General features: G+C 40.4%; 1 protein-coding gene across 1 annotated transcript in view; it reads left to right on the top strand.

Annotated features, from left to right (window-relative positions):
- The window catches only part of CFAP61 (cilia and flagella associated protein 61), a 215,418-nt gene that overhangs the window by 85,250 nt on the left and 114,523 nt on the right, over positions 1-15,645 (top strand). Inside the window, exon 17 of the mRNA XM_077812071.1 lies at positions 5,186-5,313. Within this exon, the coding sequence (XP_077668197.1) occupies positions 5,186-5,313 (128 nt within the window). The remainder of the gene's footprint in view (positions 1-5,185; positions 5,314-15,645) is intronic.

Here is a 15,645-nt window from a genome sequence, read left to right on the forward strand (position 1 = left end):
ACCTAGGCTCCTCGCATTAGTATACAAACATCTTAATTTTTGCTGTTTGGCTTCGCTCACATTCTTTACCCAATTGGGCACAGACATTCTACCGCCAATATTACCTATTAGATTGGTATGTATGCTGCCCTTCCGCCTTATGTCCATTCTCCTACCCATAGCTGTATCCTTTCTTACTTTGTTTTCTTCCCTCTGACAGAGAAAATCTGGCTTGGAGATTACCTGGGCATCTCCCAACCATCTCCCCCGAATTCCTAGTTTAAAGCTCTCTTGATCTGTTGTGCCATCCTCCATCCTAGAAGTTTATTTCCCTCCTTACTCAGGTGAAGGCCATCCCGAGAGAACAGTCCTCTGTTCATGAATGCTTCCCAGTGACCATACATCCCAAAGCCCTCCTTATAGCACCACTGCCTGAGCCATCTGTTGAGCATCATAATCTTGTCACACCTTTGTTGCCCTTCTCTAGGAACAGGCAGAATCCCATGGAAGATCACCTGAGCCTAGATTTCCTTAAGCGACTTCCCAAGTCTGGCATAGTCTCGGTTGATACGTTCCAGCGAGAATCTAGCCATATCATTTGTTCCCACATGAAGAAAAATCAGTGGATTCTTTCCCGCTCCCGTTAGGATCCCCTTCAGCCTCAGGTCCACACCCTGTATCTTAGTACCCGGCAGGCAGCACACCCTTCTGTTCTCTGGATCAGCTCTTGTTACAGTCCTGTCTATTCTTCTCAGTAATGAGTCCCCAATCACGTAGATCTGCCTTTTCCTGGTGATGGTGCGATTCTCCAGTCTATCCCCTGTTCCATCTGGTTGCAAGTCCTCTCGATTCCTATTGTCCCTTACAATCCTCTGCAGCCCATCCCGTATCCTCCTGGGGCTCATATTTTGTGTTATCTCCATTGACTCTTGCCCTCTTCCTATAGGACTATCTGCTCTTCTCTTCTTCCTTGCCCTCTCACCTTCAGTGACCACCTGCTGTGCCCCTTCTTCATTTTCCAACTCTGGAAACCTGTTCCTGAGCACTATTTTTCCTTCACTGCCCCATCTTTTCCTCTGCGTGGTTCTCTTAGTCACATGCTTCCACTGTCCACTTTCCTCACCCAGCAGTATCCCCTCAGAGTTCTTTGGTCCTGCTTCAATCCGCAAGTCTGAGCTTTTCCCTTCAGCCGCCTCATGTCTTTGCTCCATCATCTGCTCAAGCCCCCTTCTAAACTCAACCAGAGTCTCCACCTGCATCTCTTATCCTCAGATCTTCTTTTCCATCAGCTCTATCAGGTGGCACTTCATGCAGACAAAACTCTTTTCAGGTCCCCCCTCCAGGATCATGTACATGCCGCAGCTTCTACATCCAGTCATCTTCATTGTGTCTTCCACTGCTTGGGTCACTATCACTTCTGCCTCTGGTCTGTCATAGCCTTCCCACCTAAGTCCTGTTAGTCTGGGAAACACAAACCAAACCAAAACACCACCACGCAGAGCAACACAAACCCCCAGCGAGCACCAAAACACTGCCAGACCACCACACACTCCCTTCACTAGCCTGTCTGTTCCTCTGCCCCCTCAAACGCCCCCTCAAACTCCCCTGTTTACAGCTGTGTTTGCTGGCTCCTGTGCCCCTGCAGCTGTCTGCAATATAACAGGAAGTACAATGGTGTGTAACATCCAAGCCCTCCCAAACTGGGGTGAAATATTGGTCACGTTGAAGTAAATGACAAAGCTACTGATTTCATTGGAGCCAGGATTTCACCCCTGCTCTCTAACATTGTCTGCCAGTCAGAAAGATCTAGCTCATTGAACCTAACTCCCATGGGAGTAGGTGCCTAAATGCCTTTGAAGATATGGGACAAAGTGCTTTAAATGTGAGAATAGAAGCATGTGTATTAGAACATCCAAACAGTATTTTGGGTGAAAAATGTAGATGATGAACATTGAAAAGCAGTTTTAATCGTGATTTGTATGTTTGTTGTTTAAACTTTTTGTTGCGATAATACCTAGCTCTCAAATAATGCTTTTCATCAGTAGCTCTCAAGCACATTACAAAGGGGTTCAGAATCATTATCCCCATCTTACAGAAAGGGAAACTGAGGCACAGAGTGGCACTGTGGCCTGCCCAAGGTCACCCAGCAGGCCAGTTGTAGAGCTGGAAATAGAACCCAGGTCTCCTGAATCCCAGTCCAGTGCTCTATTCACTAGGCCACACTGCTATATAGTGCAGCTGTTGGTTCAAATAACTAAAGGAACACCACCAACTTAAAATTCATAGTTCTGCCTGAAACTCCCCCCGCCCCCATTAGTAAAAATAACACCTAAAATAACAGCTGAATGAAATTAGAAGAATGTTTTTCTCTATTTTTTCAATTTGTTTACTTTGTGCATCTGACAGCATGTTCTGAATAGGTAGTTCAGCTGATTCCTGCCTCTGTTATTAATTAGGCCTCAATCCCTACAAATACCTTAATATGCACTTAACTTTAAATATGTGAGCATTCCCATCAAAATAAAAGGGGCTACTTACCATGGGGCAGATCATCAGATTGTCATAGCTCATAATTGTCGTGGCTCCATTGACTTCAATGGAGCTCTGACAGTTACAGCTGCTGAGGATCTGCCCCTATCTGGTAGTAGGACCTTACTGACTTTCCGTTGTTTGTCTGGGTCTTTCACAGAGCAAAAGGTGAGAGGAAACTGTTATCAGAAATGTGATTGTACAACCATAAAAATTGTCAGAGTGACTCATGGATAGATTTACAAATTTATTTGAGCATAAGCTTTTGTGAGCTACAGCTGATGCATTCAGTGGCTTATGCTCAAATAAATTTGTTAGTCTCTAAGGTGCCACAAGTATTCCTTTTCTTTTTGCAAATACAGACTAACACGGCTGCTACTCTGAAACCTGTCATGGATAGATGTAATACCTGAAGCTACCTTTAATTATTTTTTTTTTAAACTGACCAGATTTCAAGTTCATAGTGTTGCTTAAAGTATATTTAAAGAGTCAAGGGGTTCCTGATCAGGAATCCTAGCAGCTGAAATTTAAAGTTCAAGGCCCTGACTGCAGTCGCCCATGTGTAGAACAACGGAAGTCCAGTGGGAGTTCCATGTAGAGCACTTGCAGGGTTGGCCCCCAAAATATTACATTTATCATATTGCATAAAGGTATAAATATGCACGTTTTATTTTTTAAACAAAACTCTGCTGTAAAGACAATCCATTAATAATTTGAACTTTGTTTCCTGATTTCTTGAATTTCGTTTCAAAAGATTTTCACTTTTTGTTACATTATAAATGCATTCAAACTTCTGAAATGTTGAAACATTTTATATTTTCATGTTCATAAAATCATTTTCCTTAAACATGGAGTTTATTATAACAAATCTTGCTAAAACAAATGTCTAAGTAGGTGAAATACTACTGTTTTTGAGTTAAATTGTTTAAAATGGTTAGCAGAAATTTGTGAAATACTCAGTAAAGCAAAAGTTCTGACAGTGTTGCAGTCTTCTTCATGATCAAACCATTTCTCTAAACATGGGTAGCAGCTGAACAGTTCGGAATCATACGAAGATGTGCTAGATTTGATATGTTTGACATCTGTGGTGATTGCGTGAATCCTAATCGGAATGGTAAACTTCCTAGAATATCTTCTGGAATATTCTTAGGGAAATCCCATAACTGAGATTAAAGTAACTGGCCACTGGATGTCATCATTGTACCATACAAAAATACAGTTGGAGGAACATTTATCTGGCAGTAAAAAAAAAAAAAAAAGAAAACAAAAGTGGAAGGGCAAAAACATGCATTTAACATACATTTATCTCTGGATTTCAAAGATTATAAAATACCTTGTCTGGTACAAAAAGGCTTCTCCAAACCTTTCACATTTGTAGTTCCTGGCATGGCCAACCTCTTTAAAGTCACCTTGTTTGTTGACGCTTGATTTTTAACACATCAAGCAATTGTGTCAACTAATTTATATGAAGAGAAATATTCTCTAATCTAAATACATAGAAATCTTTGTAAGAATAATTTATTTGGAAGAATAAATGTTGTTTTCCCCCTCTTGTCTCCTAAAGGTAATAGAGGAAAACCTGTTAGAAGTTTTAGATTGTATCCTGAATAAGTGTGTCTGCAGAAATGTAGAGCAAGAGAAGAGTGTCTCATGAATAATAAAAGTAGTTCTGTTTCCTATTTCTCCCTTCAACGCACATGTGAATTTACAATTATACATTCTATGGCATGTGAAGTTTGTGCAACCCAAAGCAATAACTAAAATGCAAAGTGTGTAATGCTTCAAAATGGAAAAAGCCTCTCTGCTTTCCATGAGAAAACTGAAAACTATATATAGCACACTGCAGAGATTTTCTGTCAAGTGCACTATTATCTCTTGACCCCTCTCTCACATATTTTCTGGCACCCTCTGTTGGTTAGCGAAACCAAAGGACACCAGTAAAGATGACTATACCAAGTTTTACTGTTTCAACCAGTGTATACTTTAGGAAGAAGTGAACATGAGAAACTATGAATTAATTATTTAAAGTCTGCTGACCAGATCTTCAGTTGGTGTAAATTGGCATAGCTCCATTGAAATCAATGAAGATGAGCTGATTTATACCAGCTGAGGATCTGGCCCTCAGTCTAACTTTTCTTTATTTGGAAAAATGATTTTAGAAGCCATTTCTCAGTGTGCTGCTTGAACACAGAAAAATCCAAAATATTAAAACTATGTTAAATTTATGCTTCAGGTAAAGATATTCCCATGAATTAAAAAAAGGTAAAATCTAAAACAATTGCTCCAGAAAGCATAAAAATAATCAAAAGATTATATGAACATATGCTCCTAGGTGCCAGGTGAATGTTAATAAATCATAGAAAACTCTCCAAGTTCAGTCTCTAGCCACCAACAAATACTTCATAACCTCTTCTCCAAGAGAAGTTGGAACATTAAGTTCTAGTACTTTTCTGTAGCATGTTAAACATGTATACTTACTCAGAAATGTTTAGCCACTAGGTTGATTTGTGGTATGTCTGGGGCAATTCATAATGTTGGTCATGTTGATAAGCCATAACAATAGTTTTAGAAAAATGGAAGATAATGCATTACTAACATTCTAATGATTCTTAGCTGGTTTCTCCTGGGTTTGTACACATGTCTATACAGTATGTCTTGTTTTTGGTTTCTTTTACAGTTAAGCTATGCTTTGAACCACATAAATCGAAAGCTGATGCTAGAGCCTAAAGTGTCTGTCAATGCTAGAATTGTGGTGGTTGGTGCATCAAATGTTGGAATCTCCTTTCTAGAAACACTGATTTTTTGGTAAGTTTTTTAACTTTCCTACAGTGAGGGGGCTAAGCTACTTTTTTAATTTTAGAGGTCTTGATTCGGCAATGAAGCTTCAACTCAGCTTCTATTTCTTTTGGTGCAGTTCTGCACCCACAAATAATTGCACCTGCATTTGAATTATGGATGCAAAATTAGTAGTCAGATCTATGACTGTCTGATATGTGGAGGTAAAGAGGTAAATTTCTCCCTATTAATTGATTCAGCAGTTCAAAAGTACTAATGTAATTGTTTGCAAGTGCAAAACTGCCCACAAAAATGAAGGTCATCTCTGAAAATCAGGTCCTCACTAGCAATGGAGAGAACTAAAAATACAAATTTTAGAATGAAAGGACATCCTGTATATCAGCCACTGAAGGTCTCACAGGAGGACTGAACAACGAGAGTGCAAAACTACATTGTATTCTACCTGCAGAATCTTGGCAGTAATGTTGTAGGGTGTGTGTCTTGTACATTCCAAATGGATTTGAAGTTAGAAGCTTGGTGAGGTAAATTAAAAGCCTAGAGCCTATTCTAGAACATGTTTTGGGTCTGTCAACATTGGGCAGCCAGTCATATTAGAACACTCTTTAGCTTCAACTGAGTCTAAGTCCTCTTTGAACATTCGTTGTTTGACTTGGTTGCAAAGACAATATAGATGTGGCTTAATATTCTAGCCATTTCTATATAAACCAGTGTACTGTTGACCTTTGGAGCTAGCTTTGCACAATACCAGGGCTGGTTATGGGGGGGAGGGGGGCGGACGGGCGGGGTGTCATACTGCTGTGTCGCTTGGCCATTTTTTGGTTGTTTGTTTTTTCTTCACTGATTGGCTGGTCCTGTGGTTTTTGTTGGGTTTTGGGGTAGGGGGGTGGGGGCAGGCAGGGTGGGAGGGTTGTTGGCGTTTTTTGTATTTGGGTTGGTTTTTTTTTATCAGCTAGTCCAGAAGAGTGGTACTGAACGTTTTCCACCCTGGCTGGCAATACATTTAGCACCTTTCCTTCTCAGTACTATCTGTATAGTACCAGAAAGAGAGATGAACACTTCCCCTTTCATTTCACTTCATTATGGCATTATTTTCAGAGCTAAGTTGGAACATACATAATGGGCTCAAACCAGAGCCCCACTCAGCTTCCATAGAAGCCATCAGATCTTTCCTGCTGAGGATTATCCTGGCATTTGGGAGTCTTCAGGAAGCACAGAGATGCCATATCTAGCCCCTACACCATTTCCCTTGCAGCCCCTGAGATGGGGGTGGGGAGAGTGTGCTGCACTCCAGTAATCCCTGCCTCCCAGAGGTCCCACTAGGGGCATAGTCAGTCACTGTAGATCAGAAAGCTGCAAACCAAATTGCCATGGTTATTATAAGTTGTCCAAACAAAAGCAAATCAACTGTGCAGGCAGAGTCAGGGAACAAGTACTAATATTTTTAATAGCTAGTACTTTCTAACCTTGACTTAGACTGTTGAGATTTTAATGACCATTATCTTGTGACCTGCCAAGGCTAAATACAAATGCTGCTTCCGGTCTGGTTAATTTATAGTTCTCCACACTCATTTCTAATCCTTATGGCTCATGAAATCCTAATGGCTCAGAATTTAAAACCGTCACTGCTCCAGGACCAAATATTGCAAGGTTTGGACCAGAGACCAAGGTCATTTTTGGTCCTTGCACTCATCTGTTCTTAGCTGCCATAAATGGGGACAAATAAATGTTTTTTGTGATAGGATATTTTCCTAAACAAAATTTTGGCTGTGTTAAAATTACTTGACAGGATTAGTAGCAGTCCTCGTGTAATGATGACGTGGATGAGCAGAATTCAGGAGAGAAGAGCAAAGATTCATAATAAACTATGTTTATTCGATGGATGGAGAAATAAACAAGTTTATTCCATGATTATCATGATCTCATACACATCAAAACAAGAATCCCGTTCTCCTACAGCACATACAATCTATTAAAGTAAAAGAGGTCTAATTTTATGTCTACCCTCCTTATTGTCATTGTTCTTGGAGCACTCTTCTTAAAGAAAATGTTTGTATAATTTTCATATCTTGTGATATGAATGTCTTTTCCATATGAGTGCATTTTCAAGCAGATTTAAAATGCTTAAATTTGTGTTGAAAAACTTTTTAAAAACCAGTATAAAGTTTTAGATGCCAGATTTTAGTATGACTGCTCAGAGCTCCGGTACGAAACTGTAGAAAAACCTGAGTGTCTCTGGATTAAGTTTAGAAGTGTGTGCAACAAGAGTGATGTAGTGGTGGGAGTCTGCTATAGACCACCGGACCAGGGGGATGCGGTAGATGAGGCTTTCTTCCGGCAGCTCACGGAAGCTACTAGATCGCATGCCCTGATTCTCATGGGTGACTTTAATTTTCCTGATATCTGCTGGGAGACCAATACTGCGGTGCATAGACAATCCAGGAAGTTTTTGGAACGCATAGGGGACAATTTCCTGGCGCAAGTGCTAGAGGAGCCAACTAGGGGGGGCGCTTTTCTTGACCTGCTGCTCACAAACTGGGTAGAATTAGTGGGGGAAGCAAAAGTGGATGGGAATCTGGGAGGCAGTGACCATGAGTTGGTTGAGTTCAGGATCCTGACGCAGGGAAGAAAGGTAAGCAGCAGGATACGGACCCTGGACTTCAGGAAAGCAGACTTCGACTCCCTCAGGGAATGGATGGCCAGGATCCCCTGGGGGACTAACTTGAAGGGGAAAGGAGTCCAGGAGAGCTGGCTGTATTTCAAGGAATCCCTGTTGAGGTTACAGGGACAAACCATCCCAATGAGTCGAAAGAATAGTAAATATGGCAGGCGACCAGCTTGGCTTAATGGTGAAATCCTAGCGGATCTTAAACATAAAAAAGAAGCTTACAAGAAGTGGAAGGTTGGACATATGACCAGGGAAGAGTATAAAAATATTGCTCGGGCATGTAGGAATGAAATCAGGAGGGCCAAATCGCACCTGGAGCTGCAGCTAGCGAGAGATGTCAAGAGTAACAAGAAGGGTTTTTTCAGGTATGTTGGCAACAAAAAGAAAGCCAAAGAAAGTGTGGGCCCCTTACTGAATGAGGGAGGCAACCTAGTGACAGAGGATGTGGAAAAAGCTAATGTACTCAATGCTTTTTTTGCCTCTGTTTTCACTAACAAGGTCAGCTCCCAGACTGCTGCGCTGGGCATCACAAAATGGGGAAGAGATGGCCAGCCCTCTGTGGAGATAGAGGTGGTTAGGGACTATTTAGAAAAGCTGGACGTGCACAAGTCCATGGGGCCGGACGAGTTGCATCCGAGAGTGCTGAAGGAATTGGCGGCTGTGATTGCAGAGCCATTGGCCATTATCTTTGAAAACTCGTGGCGAACCGGGGAAGTCCCGGATGACTGGAAAAAGGCTAATGTAGTGCCAATCTTTAAAAAAGGGAAGAAGGAGGATCCTGGGAACTACAGGCCAGTCAGCCTCACCTCAGTCCCTGGAAAAATCATGGAGCAGGTCCTCAAAGAATCAATCCTGATGCACTTGCATGAGAGGAAAGTGATCAGGAACAGCCAGCATGGATTCACCAAGGGAAGGTCATGCCTGACTAATCTAATCGCCTTTTATGATGAGATTACTGGTTCTGTGGATGAAGGGAAAGCAGTGGATGTATTGTTTCTTGACTTTAGCAAAGCTTTTGACACGGTCTCCCACAGTATTCTTGTCAGCAAGTTAAGGAAGTATGGGCTGGATGAATGCACTATAAGGTGGGTAGAAAGCTGGCTAGATTGTCGGGCTCAACGGGTAGTGATCAATGGCTCCATGTCTAGTTGGCAGCCGGTATCAAGTGGAGTGCCCCAAGGGTCGGTCCTGGGGCCGGTTTTGTTCAATATCTTCATAAATGATCTGGAGGATGGTGTGGATTGCACTCTCAGCAAATTTGCGGATGATACTAAACTGGGAGGAGTGGTAGATACGCTGGAGGGGAGGGATAGCATACAGAAGGACCTAGACAAATTGGAGGATTGGGCCAAAAGAAATCTGATGAGGTTCAATAAGGATAAGTGCAGGGTCCTGCACTTAGGACAGAAGAATCCAATGCACCGCTACAGACTAGGGACCGAATGGCTAGGCAGCAGTTCTGCGGAAAAGGACCTAGGGATGACAGTGGACGAGAAGCTGGATATGAGTCAGCAGTGTGCCCTTGTTGCCAAGAAGGCCAATGGCATTTTGGGATGTATAAGTAGGGGCATAGCGAGCAGATCGAGGGACGTGATCGTTCCCCTCTATTCGACATTGGTGAGGCCTCATCTGGAGTACTGTGTCCAGTTTTGGGCCCCACACTACAAGAAGGATGTGGATAAATTGGAGAGAGTCCAGCGAAGGGCAACAAAAATGATTAGGGGTCTAGAACACATGACTTATGAGGAGAGGCTGAGGGAGCTGGGATTGTTTAGCCTGCAGAAGAGAAGAATGAGGGGGGATTTGATAGCTGCTTTCAACTACCTGAAAGGGGGTTCCAAAGAGGATGGCTCTAGACTGTTCTCAATGGTAGCAGATGACAGAACGAGGAGTAATGGTCTCAAGTTGCAGTGGGGGAGGTTTAGATTGGATATTAGGAAAAACTTTTTCACTAAGAGGGTGGTGAAACACTGGAATGCGTTACCTAGTGAGGTGGTAGAATCTCCTTCCTTGGAGGTTTTTAAGGTCAGGCTTGACAAAGCCCTGGCTGGGATGATTTAACTGGGAATTGGTCCTGCTTCGAGCAGGGGGTTGGACTAGATGACCTTCAGGGGTCCCTTCCAACCCTGATATTCTGTGATTCTGTGATTCTGAGTAGAATCCACACAGCAAAGTATTTGTTACAGAAACAAAATAATGGAAAAAAATATTGCCAGTTTAATGACTCTGTGCCTGCTAAGAGCTGAGTTCAGGGCTGTTTCTACTACCACTGTTGTTGATATTACAATTAGAAATATCTGTATAGCATTGCGGGGGGGGGGATAAAGCCCTTTATGAATGGTATTGCACTGTTATAAGCAATTGACAGAATAGCTCCCTTTCCCACTCCCTCTTCCGGGCTGCCAATGCCTTTCTTTCTAATATTCGACCCAGTGTATCCCCCGTTGGTGTAAGGCCCTTCTCCTCTGGTGCTTCTGCCCACTGCACCTTAGGCTCTCTATCCCAATGCGTTTTTTAGCTGTTACTCTTTTTTCTGTTTCTCACCATGTGCTGTTACTTACTAAACTCTGTAACTGTGTTATGTATATGACTCTTGCAATGTTGTTACTAATTTATATTATAGTACCATCCAGTGAGCCTAGCTGTTTCCAGTGCCCCATTATGCTAGGCACTGCACACAAAAGGAAGACACAGTCCCTGACAAGCTTACAGTGTAAATAGACAAGACAGACAAAGGGTGGGAGAAAAGTAGTAGTATCCCCATTTTACAAATGAAGAACTGAGGTACAGTGAGATTAAGTGACTTGCCCAAGGTCACACAAGAGGCCTGTGACAAAGCTGGGAGTTGAACCCACATCTTATGAGTTCCAGTCCAACACCTTAACCACTAGAGTATCCTTCCCATTTGTACAGCATTTTTCATACAAAAATCAATTGTATCCTTGACAATTTACTTTTACAGCTCTGAGAGAGTTCCACAGACAAGACTTTTCAGCAGTAAGCCTTATTCCAGCTGTGTTCTAATTAAGAGTTCTCACAAGATCTGTTTGTGTGATATTTAGGAGTGCTGGTCTTGAAGACAATATAATTGGAACTTTCACATTCATGAAACTTGAGTGCTGCCACATAAGAACCATTAAGAACTCAAAGAATCAAAGGAGCTAGTATTCAGCATCAGATTTTTACATATTTTTATATTAATGTAGTATAAGTTTAACAAGCTAAGTTTTAATTTTCATATCAGCAGTTGATAAAGAAAGTCTCCTGGTCAATGCAGAGACCTTTTAATACAATTTAATTTAATATATTCACAATTTTCTACCATTGTTTGCAAAGGTTACATGTACTAAAAATAACTAGATTGAATCAATTTATAAACCCCCTAATCCTTAAAAGAGGAAGTAGTTTTCTCCTCATTTTTCTTCCTACTTAATTATTTTACATTAGTAGTCACCATAGAAACACACAAATATAATTCACTTACCTGCATACAGTCATTACAACTAGATTTTAGAAGTGATTTCAACCTGTTTGAGACTGAGGAAATATATTTTTCATTAAATACTGAATTATATCTACTTGTTTCAAAGATGTAGAAAACTGCTTCTTGGTGCTATATTGCATTGTAGTATAAAATGTGGCAGTAACACTGTAGTTTGTGGAAAATCCATTTGAGGCAGAGTGCTCCAGTTATTTTTCTAGGACATTCAGTGCTTTCACTGTTTGAATAAGGCAGATTCTAGCATCGGTTCTTATCATCCGAATGTAAAAATGTGCTTTGAGGTCCATCCTCCAAAATGCTGAAGTATATTTTGTATTATATTATTTTATTAGAAAATGCTTCTTAAGTCCCTCATTTTCACTCACAGAGTGAATATCAGGAGGTTGTAGGAACACCCGTAATTGCCATACTGAATCAGACCAATGGCTAATTCTGTGTTCTGTCTGACGGGGGGCAGTACCAGCTGCTTCAGAGAATCCTGTAGTGGACTATTATGCCCTCCAGGGAAGCTTCTTTCTAACACCCCTTCCTTCAGCAAGTGGTTGGTTCATGCCCTGAAATATGAGGGTTTATAGCCCTAATGTTTTACCCCAGTGAATGTGAGTGCAGTGGTTCTTATTTTCCATGTGCCATTATCCAAATAAATGACTCCCGCTCCTTTTTCCTGAGTTCAGGCTCCTGCTTGAGATGTTAGTTTTAGCTCAAAAGTAATTTTAGTTTAGTCCACACAAGAGTGAGAATTTTTTCTTCGAGAATTGACCAAAAAGGGCACAACTGTCAATCATTCCTAGGCAGTTACACAGGAGAGTGAAGACCCACCTTCATCAGCTGCATTGCCTTCCCCGATTGTGAGTCCAGATACAGGTGTGAAAGCAGGCTTCAGGCAGCCACTACACCCCAGCCCTAATCAAATGTGTGGGAAGGGGCAAAAGAGAGGAAGCAAGCAGAGCCTTGGTTCTGCCCCGTAAGTTCATCAGCCAGCAGAGCTGAACTAGTAGGGGGGGAATGAGTAGCACCATAAATTGCTACAGTAATTAGCTTCCCTGCAGGAGCAAGGGCAAGCAGGGAAGGAATTGTGACTCCCACAATTCATACCCAGGGCTCCTCCTGGCCAATGCAATTATATGCTTCTCCTCACACAAAGACGGGAGTTAGGGCACTGTCTAGGATTCAGACAAGGTAGTGCAACATCACACCTTTTGTTAAACCAGCACAATGTTTGCATGTACACCAGCCCTAAAGCAGAGGCAGCAGCCTAACAATGCTCTTTTTGTGGAGAAGCAGTTCAACCCAGCAACATGTCAGTCCCTGTTGTTGTCCCCACTCCAAACTGTCGCATTGGTGCTCTTGCCTACCGTTTGTTGTAGAATGTCAGAAGAAAAGATGATTTTGGATTGACTCAAACTAAAGAAGTACCAGGGACAGATTTTTAAAAGATGGACTTTTTTTTTTTTTTTTTGCATTGAAATACTTAGTCTGAGAGTTTGATCAGACATCAAGTAAAAATATACAATCTTACATCCTCAGTGTTGTGAACACCAAGATATAAAAAAAAAAATCATGTCAGGACCCCCCAAAACCATGCGATTGGCTTAAAAGTAATGAGATTTTTGAACTAAGTATTGGGTTATTTTTATTTGCCTTCTGGTTTTTGAGCTTTTAGGGCTTATGTTTTTAAGCTTTTGTCTACAACTATGAGTTCTAGAAATGTTCTTTTTTTAAAGCTGAGATTCTGATTACACAATTCCAGGAGCTGAGGTTTTAAGAAAAATACCAAATACCATGAAACTTGTGACTAAACCTGGACAGTTGGCAACAATGGATTTTTTTGGAAGTTTGGGGTATACGGAATGCAAGATCTGGTTCTACCTGAATCTATTTTAGTGTGTGATCCTTGAAATGTTTCCTATTATGGAGCTATAGTCATATTGGAATAAATATACATGCTTCCACTTATGTCACTGGATATTGAAATATCTACTGTAATTATTAAAATAATCACTGCAGTGAACTTAATGTACTGATCATGTGCATTATAAAATTTTAAATTGCTCTTAACTTCCTCATTTCAAACTTGGTAAAATATGCATTCCTTACTGAGATATACTGGCATATACATGCTAAATTTAAAGTTATAAAACAAAGCCATATTTGAATTGTTCAGCAGCAAAAACAGCATCTGAAAGTATTTTTCAAGTGTGAATTCTGTTTTTAAAAGTAAGTACTTAGTTCAGAGTTTAAAAAAAAGACCCTGAAGCTGAGATCAAGCAAGAGAAATGCCAACCTGAGTTAAATATTTAATTTGAGAAAATTATGAGCAACTGGAAACTGAGTATAGAATGAAAAAGACATCTCATTTTAATCACTGTTGCCTCAACAACATTTCCACTTGAACATAGTTTATAGCATTATATTTTATGCATTTTCTTACATATTGACATACTCTGAAAAAATATCCTAGCCCCCCATCCCTTGGAGTACCTGATTTGTTGTTTTTAATTTATTCTAGTTTTCCACAAACATTTAGTGTCAGACAGTATTTAAGAATGGCAGTTACAATAGTAAAGTTAGGCCAGGGAAGAAAATAATTCATGTTATGTCATTTTTAGTTTATTCCAGCATATGATTCACTATACATCATGCTAACTAGCACGCTCTGCCAACAGTTGATTGGAGTTTGGCTGCAAGATCCCAGAAAGTTTCCTCACGGCAGTATCTTGTCATTGGTTCCAGTACAATGAACCAATTAGCTTTTTATTCATCTCTTTGCATTTAGGTGGGGGAAGTGTTATTGTGTCCTCATTATGGAAAAAGTTCCTTTTAATCCATGATTTTAAAACCTTGTTAATCCAACCTGTGGTATAAACAATGACTTATTCTCTGAACTCTATATACATAAATGTACTGTACACATAACAGATAAGAGGTTGCTGAGATCACAAAATGTAAAACGATGACACAGAATAGAACATATTTTGGCACTTAAAGGATCATAGTCTTAAAGTTTATTTCAGTAAGACATTGAATCTGGTCTTAAAATTAGATGGTCTCATTAATTTGCTAAATCCCCGATTTCCTGTCAAGAAATCAGCTTCCCTCTGAAGGTATCTAAGAATAGCTTAGAAATACTAGGGTTTTTTTTAAAGCTCTATTTGCAACAGACCAACTACAACTTCTGTTATCTGGCAGCACGCTATTGCATAATATCCTGCACATCTGTCCTGTTTGGCAATAGCGAGCATAATGCTTGCTGTTTAATTAGGCTTTTTATCTTTACATTTGTCTGAGAACATCTGAAGCTTTCCATGTTGCCTGTCACTAATTAGTTGACTAATTAAATAGTTAGTGCTTACTTGCTGATCACAGAGCTAACATGTAATGAAGGGTTTAGTGATCTTTATTGTTTTATTCTATCGGTCTTTGCCACATGAGTTGATATATGTATGGTTCCTTTTGACTGCTTTTTTTTCATACCAAGGCAAATGCAAAACAATGTTGTAGTCTACCATGTGTTCAGTGTCACTGGGCCTGCATCATTCAGACATTGTTGCCTTCCATCATTTCTAGTGAATAGAGATCAAGTTGTGACAGAGATAAATAGGATAGGTCATATCTTGCCTTGTTGTTAAATCAATGTCACAATGGATACTGTCAGTGACTGATACTAGCATAACCTATGGGGAAGGCTATGAGTCAAGATCATCTTTCCTAGCAATCATTTGACTTTATTCTGCCAAAAATAATTCTGAATTATTACAGCCATATTATTATTTTATAATGAAATGGCTTCTTTTAGAGTATATTTTCAACTCAAAACCAAGACTATTTCTGTTTTAAGCATTTGCCATTTTAAACATATTGTGCAAACACCAGGCTGGGACCAAGCATTCTGGCATGCCTTGTATTTGTATATATTTGTAGGTGTTGCTTTTTATTTAAAAAAAAACCCCTATATTTAGGGCAAAGAATATTATACCTCACAAAGGGCCTGTTGTAATGTTCAAAGTAATCAATGAGAAGAAAAGTTGATATTTTAATTCTGAAAAAAAAAACTGGGTGACTAAGCATGATAATAGCACGATCAGCTCATTATGGAGCTTTGTATCTGAGTGCCTTGGAGTTTGTCGTAATCTGGACAATGCAGTTGAGAATAAAAAAGGAGCATTCAAACTGC

Source organism: Eretmochelys imbricata, chromosome 3 (assembly GCF_965152235.1).
Source record: "Eretmochelys imbricata isolate rEreImb1 chromosome 3, rEreImb1.hap1, whole genome shotgun sequence".
NCBI classification, from domain to species: domain Eukaryota; kingdom Metazoa; phylum Chordata; order Testudines; family Cheloniidae; genus Eretmochelys; species Eretmochelys imbricata.